At 54.4% G+C, this 17,459-nt stretch overlaps 1 protein-coding gene across 1 annotated transcript in view; it reads right to left on the minus strand.

Moving 5' to 3' along the window:
* Nucleotides 1-3,687: 3,687 nt before the first annotated feature.
* GALNT9 (polypeptide N-acetylgalactosaminyltransferase 9) overlaps nt 3,688-17,459 on the minus strand; it is a 114,150-nt gene continuing 100,378 nt past the window's right edge. Inside the window, exons 7-11 of the mRNA XM_081541769.1 lie at nt 15,461-15,646; nt 13,425-13,562; nt 11,833-11,928; nt 5,733-5,900; nt 3,688-4,586 (exon numbers count right to left, since the gene is read on the minus strand). Coding sequence (XP_081397895.1) covers nt 4,440-4,586; nt 5,733-5,900; nt 11,833-11,928; nt 13,425-13,562; nt 15,461-15,646 — 735 coding nt within the window. The 3' untranslated portion in view covers nt 3,688-4,439. The remainder of the gene's footprint in view (nt 4,587-5,732; nt 5,901-11,832; nt 11,929-13,424; nt 13,563-15,460; nt 15,647-17,459) is intronic.

The raw sequence follows: 17,459 nt of genomic DNA on the forward strand, positions 1-17,459 counted from the left end.
GAGCTTCCCACCGTCCCCACCACACAGATTCGTAGACACAATAATCTCAGAAGCACAGAGTATAATAAAATAGAGTAAATCACTAGGAAGTGCTGAGTTTTGAGTATTTATTGCCTTTGCTTTTATTATAATTGATTGAGTTGTAAATAGTTTATTTTTAGTAATAGCCATGTTTGGACTCCAAGGAGATCAAACCAGTCAATCCTAAAGGAAATCAACCCTGAATATTCATTGGAAGGACTGATGCTAAAGCTCTAATACTTTGGCTACCTGATGCGAAGAGCCCACTCATTGGAAAAGCCCCTGATGCCGGGAAAGTTTGCAGGCAGGAGGAGAAGGGATTGGCAGAGGATGAGATGGTTAGATAGTATCACCGACTTAATGGACGTGAATTTGAGCAAACTCTAGGAGATAGTGAAGGACAGGGGAAACCTGATGTGCTGCAGTCCATGGTCTCGCAAAGAGTGGGACATGACTTAGCGACTGAACAACAATGTTTCCCAACTGGTGCACAAAATTTCTGAGAATTTCAAAATTGACTCTTGCCAGCTGCAGCGGTCCAGTTTCAGGTGAAGCTGGAGGGGATAAAGTAAGCCTGATGTCATCAAGGGTGCGGTTCCGTGAGGCTCTGGTGCCCAGTCCTGGCCCTGTGACGGGGAGGGGGATGTCCTTGGCCCTCTTGAAAGAAGGGTGACCCTCTGGCCCAGCTTGCACTTGTCAGAGTCAGGAATCCTGTCCCGTTGAGATGACCTGTGGCCACCACCTTTGGGTCTGTGCTCGGACCCCTCTCCTGCCCTTATGTCCCTGCTCTGCTGCACAGAGAGTTCTATATCCCATGATTTCTTGTCCTTCAGCTCCAGATAGTTTCAGCCAAAAGGAAACGTTGGAAAATTGGAGGGTGGAGAGAAATCAGGGTGCTTCCGTCCCCATCTCCAGTTTTAGGAGCATTTCTGGAAGTGCCGTGTCTCTTCCATCCCTCTTTCTAGAGTCCCAGTCCTCACAAGGGGCCCTGGCTCCTGGCTCCAGTAACACTGCCCTCTCTTGGGTCCCTTCATCCCATGGAAGATGAGTCCCTGGGTTGCCTCAGCCCCTCTGTAACTTGTGTGATCAACTCCTTGTGTTGAATTTCCTTTGTTTGACAGACGTGATGCATGCTGGTAACCACTGGGGTGATCTCAACTATGGACCGGTGGTTAAAAGGGGTAGAGGGTTTAGGGGGGCTGGGTTGGCTTCAGTACAATCCATGGGTGACATTAGTGGCTACTCTGAACCTAGGATTACAGAGGGGTACGATGAAAGCGTATGTCGTCATGAATTAGAAAGCTCTGTGAACTTGGCCCCAGACAAACGTATGCCTGGAGTGCAGGCAGGGTCTTGACTGGCAGGGACGTCCCACCAACCGTGACCAAGTGTCGACCACGAAACTGCAGAGACCATTCCCAGCAGCTCCACCATGTGGCTGGCCCCACATGGCAGCATGGGAATCATGGTCTGTCTTCAACTCTCTTCCCAACTTTGGGCAGGGGCTCTTAGCATGGAGTTACCCCCTGGATTCTATGGCAGTTTTTCTGGAAAAGGGGCAACCTCATGAGGGATTCATGTGCTCAGGAGGCAAGTAAGGACTGGAGGCAACAGAAATAAGAGTGCTGCCTGACCGTGTATTAGGAGGAAGGATGCTAGATTCCATCTTGGTTCTGATAGACAGCAGCCTCTCAGTAGGAGAGCATAGATGGCGCTAGGCAGTTGTCGGCTGACCTGACTTAGTCCCGCTGCCCATGGACCCAGCTACTGCCCCGCCCAGTCAATGCCTTCATCCTCACGTGTCCTGGTGGCAGGCAGGACCCTGACAGAAAGAGCAGGCTTTCAAAACACGGGAACTCCCCACCTCCCAAGAGGATGAGAGGTTTGTCAAAATGCTGAGAGGCAATTTTCCAGGTGTCAGGCTTCCGTGGGATCCTGTGTGGGCTGCAAACCACCCAGCTTTGACGGGACTGTCAATTTGCCTAATGAATTGTAACATGAGCGAGGTTTATAAGTTCGAGCCTGTGATGTTTTCTATTTTAAAGCATAGGCAATACATTTGGCATGCTAATGGCTCCTACCTGTTGTAACTTCACTTGTGAATCTTCTGAATTCTTGCAGACCATTCCTTGGCTAGTGACTGTTTTGAAGTTTTTATTCAATTTGTTACAATATTGTTTCTTGTTTAGTTTTCTTGTTTTTAATGTTTTGTTTTCTCAACCGGGTAGGATCTTTTCTCTAGTTATGGCACATGGGCTCAGTAGTTGTGGTGCACAGGCTTAGTTCCCTAGACAGGCATCAAACCCTCTTTCTCTGCATTAGACGGTGGACTCAATCACTGGACCACCAGGGAAGTTCCCTTTGACCTATTTTGCAGATACTGAAACCCCCACTAGGTGGGAGAAGTTAACTGAATTACCTCACCACCAACCAACCAGAAGAGTGTCCACCAGCTGATCTCGTACCCCACAACCCCCCTCCCTCACCCCATCTTTAAGAATCTTTCCCTGAAAGCCATTGGGAGTTTGCGTCTTTTGAGCATGAACTTCCCAGACTCTTTGCTTGGCGCCTGCACTTTCCTTCACCACAAACCCGGGTGAGTATATTGGCTTCACTGTGTGTGCGGGCGAGTGGACCCAAGTTTGCTTCAGTAACGCTTCTGCTACTTTCATCTCTTTCGGAAGCTCATCTTTGGGAAAAACTCCCTCTCCCCCACAGGATATGAGATCCCTGGCATTAGCAGAAGTGACTTTTCCTCTCCTAGGAAGAGGCAGTGCTGGGAGGCAGGGAGCAAGATGGGGGAACCCAGGAGGCAGAGGGAAGGGCCACTCTCCCACTTCTGGGAGGACAGACTACCTGGCTACAGCAAGGTGAGATCAGAGATCTTCAAGTTCCCCCCAGCTTAAAGCCCTGTTTTTGGAACCCTGTCCCCCTGCCTTCTATAAGAATGGGGAGGAGGGTTTCCATGGTGGCTCAGTGGTAAAGAATCTGCAGCCTAATGCAGGAGACACGGGTTCAATCCCTGGTCCAGAAAGATCCCACACGCCATGGAGCAACTAAGCCCTCTAGAGCCCATGCTCTGCAACAAGAGAAGCCACTGCAATAAGAAGCCAGCACACCCCAACTAGAGAGTAACCCCTGCTCGCTGCAACTATAGAAAAGCCCATGTAGCTGTGAAGACCCAGCATGGCCAAAAATAAATGAATAAATAAAAACAAAAGAAAAAAATGGCAAGAAACTCAGAAGTTACTGATGGTGCCCACAACTTCCATCCCCGGGAGACCCTCTGTGTGGGAGGAGACAGTTGGTTGGCTTTCAGCAGCTTGGCATCTCATCTGCTGTTCATTTCCACTGCTGGATGAGCCAAGCCTGCCCTGGGGCCCCTCACTGATGCATAGCTGAAGACTTCCATCATTGGGAAGGAGGGAGCAGCTAGGATTGGACTGTTGCTTAGCACTGGGCCTGATGGGGGAAAGAGACAGCCAGAACTTTTTGTCCTGTTTGCCTCCCAGTGTCCTGCAATTCTAAGTGCAATCATGAAGCATCCTCTTGCCCAAGAGGGCATCTTGGAGGCCCTAGGACAGCCCTGGTGGGGGGCGTGCTGCTTCTCAGCTCCAGCCCTGGAGCGTGAAAGCTGCCATGGACAATACATGAACAGAGGGGTGTGGCCGTGTGCCAATAAAACTTTATTTATAAAAATAGGCAAGGGGCCGTGGGTTATCGTTTGCTGACCCCTGCCTTAGAGTAACACGAGAAGGCGCATGGCCCCGGGTTAGCCGCTAGAATAGGGGTCCCTCCCTGGACTGCTGACCAGCTCCTGTGGACGAGACATCAGGTCTGTATGTTTAATCACTCTTTCCTGGACCAAAGCAGTCACAGCCACCTCCTCACCCGGCGCTGCCCTTGGGGTTGTTTTTGATGTCACCGCAGCTGCTGCTGCCCCGCTCCCCTCACCAGCCAGGGTTTAGGTGGAGATAGTCACAGGGGCAGCCCCACCCAGGGCTAGAGACATCGGGAGCTCAGAGTTCACAGGGCGCTATTTCTGCCTGGGGGAAGGACAGGGGCTCAGCACATGCAGAAGAAGTGGCCGCAGGCAGCTGGACAGGAATACCATAGAAAAGGCACGTGATTTGGAGCTGGAGTTGGCTGTCAGCTGACACGCTCAGGCAGAGCCACCAGCTGAAGGGGGTCCGCGCTCCTGGAGGGGGGCTGGTCCCAGCATTGGCCTCCAGAGCACGGGGAGGTCCCTGGGTCCCAGGTGACAAGGCCTGCCAGCAGTCATGGAGAAGTCAGCACCCAAGGTGGCGCAGGCACCACCAAGGCCCTCTGGGTTCGAGTGGTGGATTGAGTTGGAGTGCCCCACACCTGCCGCAGATCTTCAGAGTCCTCATTGGGGTGGGGTGCAGGGTGAGGCTGGGTCAGTGCCGCCCTGGCTTGATCCAGTTTCTGATGGTCCATTTCTGTCCTGAGCACCTCTGCACCACCAGGCGGAGCCCGAAGTTGGCATCCTTGGACATCTCCACCTCCAGGCACCGGCCCGTGTCTCTGCTCACAATGGGGCCGCCCTGCGAGGGAGGGAGACCCAGTGAGCCCACGGGTCCCATCCCAAGAGCTTCTGGGGAGTGGGGCGATGCCAAGGCCACCTGAAGGCTGGGGTCCTGCCTCTCCCTAGCCCTCTGTCTCCCATCCCTCTGTCCCCACTGACCGCCTGCCCTCCAACACCACCTCCCAACAGCCACCTCCCTTCTCCTGGGGTCCCAGGAATGATCAAAACAATGGACTCCAGGGCCCTTGAGATGGGCATTCCCCCCAATATGCCTCCCTGACCCCTGGCAGGTCCAATTTGCCCATTGGTCACCTCTGCAGGCCCTCTGGTCCTTTGAACATCAAGGGCTCTGGCCCAAACCTGAGGATCCCAGGCTCATATCCTGTTCTCTTTCCTCCAGACAGATCCTTCCCATGCACTCTGGACCTCACTGTCCTGGCCCCAAACCCAGCCTCCTGGGGACTCTGATCTCGTTGAGTCTATGTGACAAAGTGACAGCTCGTTCCTGCTGTACCTGGGAGCCCCAAGACAGCACTGTGCACACGTCTGTCCCAGGGTCTCCTGCTTGGGAGGAGTTGGGTCAATCTCAATAAATCCCTGGGGCTTCCCAGGTAGCAGTAGTGGTAATGAACCCGCCTGCCAATGCAGGAGATGTAAGAGAAGCAGAAGCAGGTTGGATCCCTGGGTTGGGAAGATCCCCTGGAGGGCAAGGCAACCCACTCCAGTATTCTTGCCTGAAGAATCCCATGGACAGGGGAGCCTGGCAGGCTACACAGTCCATGGGGTCGCAAAGAGTCGATAGGACTGAAGCAACTTAGCACGCATGCCCCCAACATATCTCTGGGCAAGTCCAGTGCAGTCCCACTCAATCAGCAGCAGGGGCAGTCAGACCCCACTCCTTCTGTCTAAACCCTCCCCCCGCCCCCAGGAGGCTGGAGGAGTGGGCAGTGTGGGGCAGCGAGGCCCTGAGGAGGCAGCCAGGGCACTGAGACCAGCCCAGCCCTTCCCTGACAGTGTCTGCGAGCAGATCCCCTAGCGTCTGTGGAGGGGGTTCATGTGGGAACAGCTGATCCAGCCCCCCTGGGCCTTGAAGTTCGGCCCCCGCTGCCCTCTGCTCCCCCCACGGGCTGGCCCAGAGACCCCGGGGTCCCAGCAGCCCTCTGACCTGGGTGAAGTCCCACAGCCGCTGCGCGGGCCGGGCCACATCCTCGCACTTCTTCAGGGCGGGCGTGCGGCCCCTGCCGTCATCCACCAGGCACTTGGAGTCAGGCAGGAAGGCGGTGGAGCCCAGGGGGCCCAGCTGCAGCAGGCCCTCGGCGCTGTACCGCACCAGCTGGGGAGAGGCCATTAGAGCGGGGTGCGTGGGCACAGGGTGGTCGTGCGCAGCTGGGGGCCCGAGGCCCTGAAGGGGGTGGGCGGGGTGTCGTGGGCGGGGTCAGCCCAGTCACCAGGGCCAACCTTCCTGGGGAAGGGCTGGCCCTCCAAGGAGATCGCTTAGCCCCGGCATGCAGAGGAGGCCGTATCTGGTGGCCCCAAGCCCCCAGCCCCATTCCTTCTGCAAATCCCCCCAGGAGCACTGCCTTGGACCCCTTCCCCTGAGCTCCGCGCAGACCCCATCCCGTGGAGCGGGCGCCTCAGCCTCGGAGGAAGAGGGTTCCACGCTTGCGCAGGCCACCCGTCTCCTCTTGAACCAGAAACAGCCCCAAGTTTACGATCCCAGGTCACGTTATCTGCCAAACACCAGGTAAGCAACATCTGTGCGCTAATGAGGAAACCAGGGCTCCAAATTCCTCCGCCCCTGGCCCATGTGGCTTTGGGCAAGTCAGGTCACCTCTCTGTGCCTCGGTTTCCTCATTTATGAGCAGATAATGACAGTGCCTGCCTGGCAGGGCTACTGTGAGGACCCTGGGGCACCGCAAGAAGAGCGCGCTGAGCACAGAGAGGTCACTGTGCTTCTCTCTTTGCCTTTCTCTTGTTTACTTTCACATAAGAGCGTGCGCGCGCGCACACATACACACACAAACACACTGCTGTATTTTCCAGTACAATCTGATAGAACACCACTTCCCCTGCACCTTTACATGACCCTGCGACTCTGACACCCCCATCAAGCATGGGGCCCACATTTTCTCCCGAGTCCTCCTGCAGGGGGTGGAGGGGGGCGTGTGAACATCGCAGAAATGGTGCCACCGACTCTGGGGCAAGGTGTCAACACTCAAGACACCTCCCGCATCTCCTTGTACCCTGCTGATGGGATGGATGCTCTGCAGTGAAGAGGCTGGGGCAGCCTGGCGGGGTGGGGGTGGAGGCTATGTGGGGAGGGCCAGAGACCCCAGAGCAGCCAGCTGATGGCAGCTCAGAGGGAGCCCCGCCAGCCTGCCGGGTGGCCTGGGAGATGCTGTGCAGATGACGGGCCCTGCTGCAGATTTATGACCAAAGTGGTCCTTTCAGGTCATTTTATCTGGGGACAGGTGATCACAGATATGCTCATGCCCCTTCTCTGTTAACTTTCTGATGCCAAGGAGGTTTGCATCTAGGACCTGCAGCCCATGAAATGTCCAGCATGAGCTCCAGGTGGGCTTCCTGTAGCTTTGGCCTTGCAGGTAAGGACTCAGTGGAGCCGAGCATGGTTGGTGCTCAGGAGGGCCAGCAGGATGAGTGAAGCTGATGGCCCATCCCTGTGCTCGTGGAGGACTGGACAGCCGGAGGGTCTGGTCAGGAGGCTGCTCTGCACTAAGGAGGAGCCTCTGCTCCTGTGCCTCTGGCCAGTGGCTCCCCTGGCCCTGCCTCAGACACCCAGCTAGGGGGGCGAACCGGGCCGAGAAGGGCACGGGTGACTGTAGGGCATCACTGCTGGCTTGTGGGGAAGCCACATACTTTTTAGAGGTGCATTCTCAGGAAGCATCGACTCTGGGATCTCACCCTCAGATTACTTGGGCTCTCCTGAGAGCTGGTGGGTCACAATGTCCCCATGGAAGGGATGAGGGAGAGGATTTCAATAATCCAGGCTTGTGTGTGAATGGGCCAGTCATTGAGCACTGGCTGGGAGTGGGCTAAGTGATGTTCACCAAACTGCCAGTCAGGCAAGAATTAGGCACCTACTGTGTGCTCAGTACGGTGCTGGGTCTAATGTGACTGAAGTTGCCAGACAGAAGTCCAAAAGCTCAGAATCCAGCCCAGGACAACAAAAGTTTCACAGGCACTTGTCTTGGTCCACAGAGGGATGAAGGCAACTTACAAAAACAAACAACAACAAAAACAAACCCTGCAATATAATAAAACAAAGTACTGAAGAAATAAAGTCAAAGGGAAAATAGGGAGCGGAAAAATATGTTCTTTCAGGAAGGAGAGTAGTAAACAAACTGTATGAAAATGGGCAGGATAATTAGCTGCTAACGAGGAGATTCAGAAGAGAAGAGGGGCTTCCCAGGTGGCTCAGTGCATGAGACACAGGAGACGTGGATTCGATCCCTGGGTCAGGAAGATCCCCTGGAGGAGGAAATAGCAACCCACTCCTGTATTCTTGCCTGGAAAATCCCATGGACAGAGAGGAGCCTGGTGGGCTACAGTCCATAGGACTGCAAAGAATCAGACACAGCTGAGTGACTGAGCATGTACCTGACGTATGCAGAGGTGAAAGGATTCAACGTCTGCAATGTGCTTTAAAATGACTCAGAAAAATGTAGATGATGCAAACACAGCCCAATCTGAACACCATCGCATCTGGATCAGGGGTGGAAAACCGTGTCTGTGAAGGGCAGGGAACAAGCAAGCATGCTCTGTGGACACTGTCGCATGTTCTTTTTCTTCTTTTCCCTCCTTAAACGTTTAAAAAGCTAAAAACCATTCTTTGACTGGTAGGCTGCTGTTTGCTAATCCCATGAGTGTGTGGTTGGTCATCTTAAGACTTTTCTACTTTTCTGGATGTTTGAAAATTATCAGAATAAAACCTGACGAGTTAAAGGAAGGGCCTCTAAACGACCCCCAGGCTATCGAGTCCAGCCCGGGAGGGGTCCCTTGCCTACATGGAGGTGGACGTACCTGTCCTGTGTCCTTCTCAGGCACACTGGTCAAACCAGCACGGTGGACAGAGGACAGAGGGCTGGGCCCTCCCATGAAGGGTCCATGGATTCGTCTGTGTCCACTAGCTGAAGACTGTTGACTAACCATCTACAGGTGTGAAGATTTTGGTCCAAGACTGGATTTCTCTATGGCCATTGTTATAGGCTGTATATTGTCATCCTGCTTATTTAACTTATATGCAGAGTACATCATGCAAAATGCCAGGCTGGATGAAGCACAAGCTGGAATCAAGGTTTCCAGGAGAAATACCAATAACCTCAGATATGCAGATGACACCACCTTTATGGCAGAAAGCAAAGAGGAACTAAAGAGCCTCTTGATGAAAGTGAAAGAGGAGAATGAAAAAGCTGGCTTAAACTCAACATTCAAAAAACAAAGATCATGGCATTCAGGCCCATCACTTCACGGCAAATAGATGGGGAAAGAATGGAAACAGTGACATGCTGTTTTTTTCTTGGGTTCCAAAATCACTGCAGACGGTGACTGCAGCCATGAAATTAAAAGACACTTGCTCCGTGGAAGAAAAGCTATGACAAACCCAGATAGCATATTGAAAAGCAGAGACAGGGACTTCCTTGATGGTCCAGTGCCTAAGACTCCGAGCTCCCAATGCAGGGGGCCTGGGTTCGATCCCTGTTCAGGGAACTAGATCCCACATGTCTCATCTAAGACCTGATGCAGCCAAATAAATAAATATTAAAAAAAGAAAGAAAGAAAAGCAGAGACACTACTTTGTCGACAAAGGTCCATCTAGTCAAAGCTATGGTTTTTCCAGTGGTCATGTATGGATGTGAGAGTTGGACCATAAGGAAGGCTGAGTGCTGAAGGATTGATGCTTTTGAAGTGTGGTGTTGGAGAAGACTCTTGAGAGTTCCTTGGACTACAAGGAGATCAAACCATCAATCCTAAATGAAATCAATCCTAAATATTCATTAGAAGGACTGATACTGAAGCTGAAGCTCCAATACTTTGGCCACCTGATGCAAAGAGCCGACTCATTAGAAAAGACCCTGATGCTGGGAAACACTGAAGGCAGGAGGAGAAGGGGACAACAAAGGACAAGATGGTTGGATGGTATCACCAACTCACTGGACATGAGTTTGAGCAAGCTGTGGGAGATGGTGAAGGACAGGGATGCCTGGTATGCTGCAATCCATGGGGTCGAAAAGAGTTGGACACAACTGAGTGACTGTCATAGGCTGAACTGTGGCCCCCCTCAAAGTCATGCTGAAGTCCTAACCCCCCAATACCTGTGGATATGACCTCATTTAGAAACATGGTCATTGCTGAAGCGCTCTAGGGAAGATGAGGTCACACTGGGCTTGTTGTTGTGGGTTAGTTGCTAGGTGATGTCCGACTCTTTTCAACCCCATGTACTATATAGCCCGTCATGCTCCTCTGTCCATGGGATTTCCCAGGCAAGAATACTGGAATGGGTTGCCATTTCCTTCTCCAGGGGATCTTCCTGACCCAGGGATCGAACCTGGGTCTGCTTCATTGGCAGGTGGATTCTTTACCACTGAGCCACCTGGGAAGCCCCATACTGGGTTAGGGTGGCTCTAATCCAACATGACTAGTGTCCTGATAAGGAGAGAAGACAGACACGGGAGAAAGGAGGGGGAAGATGAAGATACAGGCCATACAACCCATGTGCCGATGAAGGCAGAGACTGGAGGGAAGTGGCCACAAGAAAAGAACTCCAAGGGCCACCAGAGGCAGAAGGGAATGTCCCTAGAGCCTCAGGAGGGAGCACAACACTGCTCATAACTGAATTTCAGATTTCTGGTCTTCAGAGCTGAGAGAATGAACATTTGTCATTTAAGCCAGTGCCCAGTTGGCTATACTTTATTGCAGTGGCCCCAGGACACTAACACAGCTGGTGATTGGGGTTTGGGGGCGTAGCTTGTTCCCCTTAATATTTCAACAGCCTCCATGGAGACCAAACAGACTGAAGTTGTTTGCAAAGAAGAAATCACTGCGGGTGTGTCTGGCTTGGCTGTGGGCACAGGTCCATCAGATGTCTCCGTGGGGCTCAGCCACGTGGGCTGGCCTCCCCCATCCACCTGCCTCCACCTCCACTCCGTTTCCAGCAGCAGCGAGGCCCCTTCTGCTGGCTGCCCCAGGGTCCCCATGTGGAAGGGGCTTCCCCAGGGAATTGAGCAGGGTCACTGGAACGCCCACACCTCACCCAGCCACACGAGTCCCTGCCCCAGACACCTCGAGGCCGGCCCTGCACTGCTTCTCTCCACAGCAGGGCTCGGTGGGAAATGACCGCGTCCACCTGTCGCCTTGTGTTGCTTCCCCTCGAGGGAACAGAGGCTGTCCAAAGACACCCCACAAGACATGGCCCCTCACTTAGGATCTATGCCGGCCAAAGGACTCCCCTCCCGTGTCTGATGGGCCCAGCAAAGTGGATTTCTTCCTGGAGGCCACATTAGCATCTTGATGGGCCATATGTCATCAGGGGTTCTGTGAGGAGGTGGCAGGGTGGGAGGGAGAGAGGCTCCGTCATCATTATAGGCTCAGGGGTCCCTCCCATCCACAATGCACCCCTGGGCAGCTGCGTGGACACGTCAGCATCCATGGATGTCCTAGAGCACAGATTCAGAAAGCTTAGAGGTGGCCAAGTGTCATTTCGGGGGTTAATTTTAAAGAACACTCAACACCCATTGAGAAAAAGCATTTCTCTTACAAGCTGTCCCATACCCCTGAACCCACTGATTCCACCAGCCTGGAGTCTGTACACCTGCACCTGCCAACTCCACTGGCCTAGGTTCTGGACACTGGCCTGGATGTTTTTAAAGCCCTCCAGGTGACTCTGAGCTGCAGCATGGTTTGGCAGGTGTTCAGCTGTAAGAACTGGTGGTTAATGTGATACTGACTGGGTTTTGTCTACCCTGTGGTGACCGTTTACCCTCATCTTCCACTTCAGTCCACACAGCAGCCTGAGAAGTAGGTACCATGATCATCTCATCTGATGGATGGGGAAACTGAGGCACAGATGCTAGGTGATTTGCCCAAGGCCCATTTGGCACCAAAGCTCTTGCTCTCAATTTATCTGGGGCCTGAACTCAGCCACTGTGGCATCAGGATACCCCAGCTAGCCTGACCCTGCTCCCTGGGTGCCACCTCTGGCTGTAGTCTGGGCTGTGGTCCCTGAGAGACATCACCATCCTCCCTACCTGGGAGGACATCCCGTGGCAGGGGTACAGGATGGCGCGATCATCGTCCTCCGCTCCTTGGTCTAAGCAGTAGCCGCTGGCTTTGCTGTTTCTCACCTATGACCAGAAGCCAAAGGAGAAGCCCCATCACAAGGACCCCTAAGGCCAAAGCAGGCTAGAAGGGCTTTATTCACCCGTCCCCTGCCAAGGGCCAGTGGTCTCAGGAAGGGGTAGTCCTCCCAGGATGAGAGGGGAAGGGAAAAAGGGGAGGGGGAGGGGAGGATGGCGCTCTGGCCAGTGGGCTGGCTGAGGAGGACTGGCTGGCTCCTGTGAATGGCCTCCCTGAGTTCAGGCCTTTGGTTGTATGACTGCAGCTCCTCCCGTTAACAGCGGTAGGGTCGCGGGGGGGTGTTGCTACTCCCACAGTCCCTGTCTGGCCTAGAGGCTTGCATGGCTGATAGATGCAAGAGATGCTGGTGTGCAGCTCTGAGCCTCAGGACTCCTGCAGCTCCCACTCCACCCAACCCTGACTCCACCCTGAGAGCAAGCCAGGCCGCCCTGCTGGGGGTGACAGACAGGGGAGGGGAGGCCTGTCCCCCAGCACAGACCAGAGCAGGAACACAGTGCTCTTCCCGGCTTTAAGGAGAGGCGGATGTGGCCAGGCATGTGGGGGCGGGGCAGACAGGAGGGTCTTCCCACAGCTGGTGCCTCTCCTGGTGTGTCTCTGGGTCCATCCGTCCTGCTCTCAACATGCAGGCATTGGCGGCACACGAACAGGGCGATGCGTGTGACCACTTCCGTGTGCAGGCCTTTGCACGTGTCTGCTCGTGTTCACATGTCATTTTGTCTTGGCAACAAGTATTTGTAACGTGCAGGGCAGGCTCGATGGATGGGGTCTGTGTACGGAGGGGAAGATGTATGGGGTAGTTTTTGTGGGTATGTATGTGAGCAAAACTGTGTGCAAATGTATACTTTTGTGTCTGTGTACACTTACATGTGAGTGCTTGCTTAGTCACTCAGTCGTGTCTGACTCTTTGTGACCACATGGACTGTAGCCCACCAGGCTCCTCTGTCCATGGGGATTCTCCAGACAAGAATACTGGAGTGGGTTGCCATGCCCTCCTCCAGGGGATCTTCCCAACCCAGGGATTGAACCCAGATCTCCCACATTGCGGGCAGATTCTTTACCGTCTGAGTCACCAGGGAAGCCCAAGAATATTGGTATAGGTAGCCAATCTCTTCTCCAGGGTATCTTCCCAACCCAGGAATCAAACTGGGGTCTCCTGCATTGCAGGAAAATTCTTTACCAGCTGAGCTACCAGGGAAGCCCACAGATTTACATATGTATATGCATTTGCATGGATCCACGCATGTGCATGTGGGCACGTATAAACACATGTATGAGGCACATGTACACATACACACACATGTGTCTCCGAATCTACTTTGTGATCCGCGGTGGCAGGCATGCGTGTGTGTCCATGCAGCTCTTACACTGGCGTGTGAGTGTGCCCGTGTGCTCTGCCGGCTGCTGTCCACGGACGTTCTCACAGGGACAGGCCAGGGAGCTGGGAGGCGGGGTGCGGGGTGCCAGCCATCCGCGGAGGCGGTACCTCTCCGTACGTGAGGGTGTCGTTGTACGTCCTCATCTCTGGGTACACGTTGTCCAGGTACCACTTGAAGCTGCGGCACTTCAGCCTCTGGCGCAGGGCCAGCCGCTCGGACACATCCCCGAAGTCCACGCCCGGGTTCTGCGAGGCCGAAAGTGAGGCAGGGCAGGCACTGGGGTGTGCGGAGCCCCGACAACCCAGGCCACGACCCAGGGTGGGGGAGCTACGGAACCCACAGGCACCCCTTCAAGAGCGTCCCCGACCTCAGGCTTCCTTGTCTGGGAACCTCCTGCCCTCCCAGGACCCTGCAAGGTCCAGGGCAGCGGGGCTGAGGGGAAAGGCCTGGCGTCTCTGGCCTGTTTGCAGCAGGTCCCACTCGAGACCGGCCTGGCCTTCAGTTGGCCACTGGTGGCGTATGTGGGCCTGGCTTGCTTGTCATGCCCTGCACACTCACCTGGGAGGTAACTTAGAACATCCTGAGTACTGCTGTTTACCTGGGCTGGGCCAGGGGGTCTGTGCTACAGGATGATTTATGGGGGTTGCTGTGGGCATTAGCTTGACCTCTGCAGGGACCTGAGACCAAGTCTGGGCACATGGAGATCAGCCACGTGCACACGAGCCCCATAAACTCCAGACGCTGAGACTCTGGTGACCTTCCCTGGTTGGTGACACCCTACATGCACTGCTGCTGGGCGAATTCAGCACTGTCTGTTCTTTCATCATAACAAACCCCAATCCCCCATGTGACAGCTCTCCTGAGTTCTGAGTCCTTGTAGCCAAACACTGAAGCTTGGGGTGGTCCCAGAGGCCCTGGCACTCAGTGACAGGTGGGGGATGTGAGTGGGTTGGAGGAAGCCCACTCCCTAAGCCCAGGTCCCCGAGGCATTGATGCCAGCTAAGGACTGCCCGTGGGCCTGGAGAGAAGGGCAGACTCTGGTTGGACTCGGGTGCGAGCGGTCCTGGGAGATGTCACCAGATGCTGGGCTATGGTCTGACTCAATTCAGAAGGTTCCAGTGAAGTTGTTTAAAATACCAGGACATTTTGCACATAATGAAGATAACTGTTGCTTCTTAACTTTTTTGTTATACACACGAAGCTCTATCTTTTGACAGTTAAAAATCCACACATGCATGTGAGCCTATATGTGTGTGTGGATCCTAATAGAAGATCCAGCTCTTTCTGTGGGTGGATGTAAAAAAAAAAAAAAACTGTTCCCAGGACAAGTCTACCCCCAGAGACTCAAATTCTCCCGTGTCCAAGGAAGTAGCCTGTGTGTGAAGCCTGGTTCTGCAGCTGGTTGGGGTTGGGGGACAAGGAGAGCCTGTCCTCAGCACACACATGCCCATGTATGTACATGCATGCATATGGTGCACACACACACGTATGCCCAAGCCCTTCTCAGGCTGCCCGGCCCCCCAGGCACTGGTTAGGACCCTCTGGCTCACACCCAGCTCCTGCTTCTGGCCAGCAGCAGCAGGCAGACCCCTGGCGTGGGCCTCCTGCCTCCACTCCCTGCAGGATGGGTAGATCCGGCTGCAGACACCACACGTGAGAGAAGCCGCCACCCCCAGGCCCCGAGACCCTCATGACAGGGTCCTGTGGAGGATCGAGTTACATGCCTACTCTGCCGCTCATCAGCTGTGCACACTCGTGTGTGCAAGGCTTGGGGTCATCATATCACTGTGGACTCCTGCAGAACTGACATGAGAGGCTTCTGCAGGGCGAGGGGGATGCTTGTGCGTCCCAGGAGGGGCTGTGGTCGCCCTGGGGGAGCTCTCTCCTCAGTGCCACCTCTGCAGCCTCTCAGAGGCTCGTAATATCTAGTGAAGGAGCTCTTGTGGTGGTGGAGGGGGCTGCCGATGAGCATCACAGCTGTTGGAAACAGGCTCTCCTTGGTGAAGGAAATGATGTTTCTGAGATGGAGCTGTCCAGGAGGCCCCACACTGCGTGGATGGGCTGTGCCCTTGGATGACCCTGAGGCCGTCCCCAGGTGTTACCCCCATCCCCGGCCCCTCTCTGCCCAGCTTGGCCAGCTTACGGTCATGGGGATGTTCCAGGCCATGTACACGTGGGACTTGAAGCCGTCCATCCACACCTCGGCCGCTCGCAGGGCGTTGCGCTTGGCGTAGTAGTCGATGTCGTTGTTGTAGGGCTTCTTGGTGCGTTCGATGTGGGCCACGCGGGAGCAGGGCAGCACCTCCATGCTGCCGCCGCACTGCCACACCTGCGGGGCACCAGAGGGCCCTGGGTAGTGGCCCCGTCCCCCTTCCGACAGCCACCGGGAGGGGGCGGGGCCAGGGGCCGAGGGCACCATCCCTCCCTCCCTGCATCCCCTGCCCACGGTCCCCAGGACAGGTCCTCCCTCCCGAGGGCACGAGCGCGAGGAGGCCTGGCCACCTGGGTTGTTCCAGGGGAAGAGGCCAACGAGAAGCTGAGGCCTTGGGCTAAGTTCACCAAAGCCTGGGTACAGGCTTGCCTCCCCTTCTGGATTTCCTACCAAATCTCATTTCTTTTGCACATTCCACGATCTAAACAATGGAGGGGTTTTTCCTGACACCCTGACACTTCATTATTACCCCTTTCCTGTGGCCCCCGCCCCCACTCAGCATTTGCGCCAGGCCCGGAGCCTGGCCCGAGAGGGCTTACTTCCCACCAGCAGCTGCCTCCACCACCTCTGAGCTGGAACAACCAACTTACAGTCTAATTTTAAAAGAGCAGCCTCCTGTGCAAACGCCACCCAAACCACTCCAGATAACTTCAATCCAAGGGTGCACTTGCTACGCAAACATGACTTCAAGCACTCCAGACACAATCTCAGTCTAAAGAAAAGTCTAAAGAAACAACTGCTTCCTCTGCAAATAAGGTTACCCCAAATCCCTCACTGATGCAACCCACATCATGATCTCCTTTTATGCCTGCTTACTTCTTGCACTGCTTCACCTCAACAAAACTCAGCCTTACTAGACATGGGCTGTGTTAGTCTATTCTATTCTATCCCATTCTGCCTGTGATAGTTAAATTTTTTTTTTTTTGGAATTTTTAATTTTGTATTAGGGTACAGCTGATTAACAGTGTTGTGATAGTTTCAGGTGAACAGCAAAGGGACTCAGCCATACATATACAGTACTGGGGCTTCCCAGGTGGCCCTAATGGTAAAGAACCCACCTGCCAATGCAGGAGAGGTAAAGGGACATGGGTTAGACCCCAGCCCAGGGATCCATTTCCGATACAGGGATCCGTTCTCCCCCAAACCCTGCTCCTGTGTGATGCTTAACTTTATGTGCTGTGGGGTGCCCGGATATTTGGTTCAACATTACTCTGAGTGTGTCCAGGAGCATGTCTCCAGGTGAGATGAACACTTAGGTAGGTGGGCTGAGTAAAGCAGATTGCCCTCCTCAGTGTGGGTGGGTCCCAACCAATCAGTTGAAGGCCTGTGCCCGTGATGCCTCCGGGCTCCAGCTTGAGCATCCAGAGCCCACCTCAGGGGCCCCTGTGGAGAGGCGTGGAAAGTTGAGCCTCACACCAGTTAGAGGCCACCCACATTTCCTGGGACCCCCATAAACAAGGACCACAGACCAGGTTTAAACAACAGACACTTACTTTCCCACAGCTCCAGAGGCCCTGCTCCCTCGGGGGCTCCAGCAGAGTCTCCACCTGCCTCTCCCAGCTTCTGGTGGCCCTGTCCCTCCCACCACGTGGCCTCCTTCCCTGTGGGTCTGTGTATTGCCTTCCCCTCTCCTCTCTCTGGTAAGGACACCAGCTGTCAAATTTACAGTAGTTTGGTTTAGTTGCTAAGTCGTGTCCAACTCTTGCGACCCCATGAACTGTAGCTCACCAAGCTGCTCTGTCCATGGGATTTCCCAGGCAAGAATACTGGAGTGGGTTGTCATTTCCTTTTCCAGGGGATCTTCCCAACCCAGGGATCAAACCTGGGTCACCTGCATTGCAGACAGATTCTTTACCAACTGACCCACCAGGAAAGCCCTGTTGTGCTGTGCTGTGCTAAGTCACTTCAGTCATGTCCAACTCTGCAATCC

The sequence above is a fragment of the Giraffa tippelskirchi genome, chromosome 11, assembly GCF_054371585.1.
Source record: "Giraffa tippelskirchi isolate mGirTip1 chromosome 11, T2T-mGirTip1v1.2.pri, whole genome shotgun sequence".
Taxonomy (NCBI): domain Eukaryota; kingdom Metazoa; phylum Chordata; class Mammalia; order Artiodactyla; family Giraffidae; genus Giraffa; species Giraffa tippelskirchi.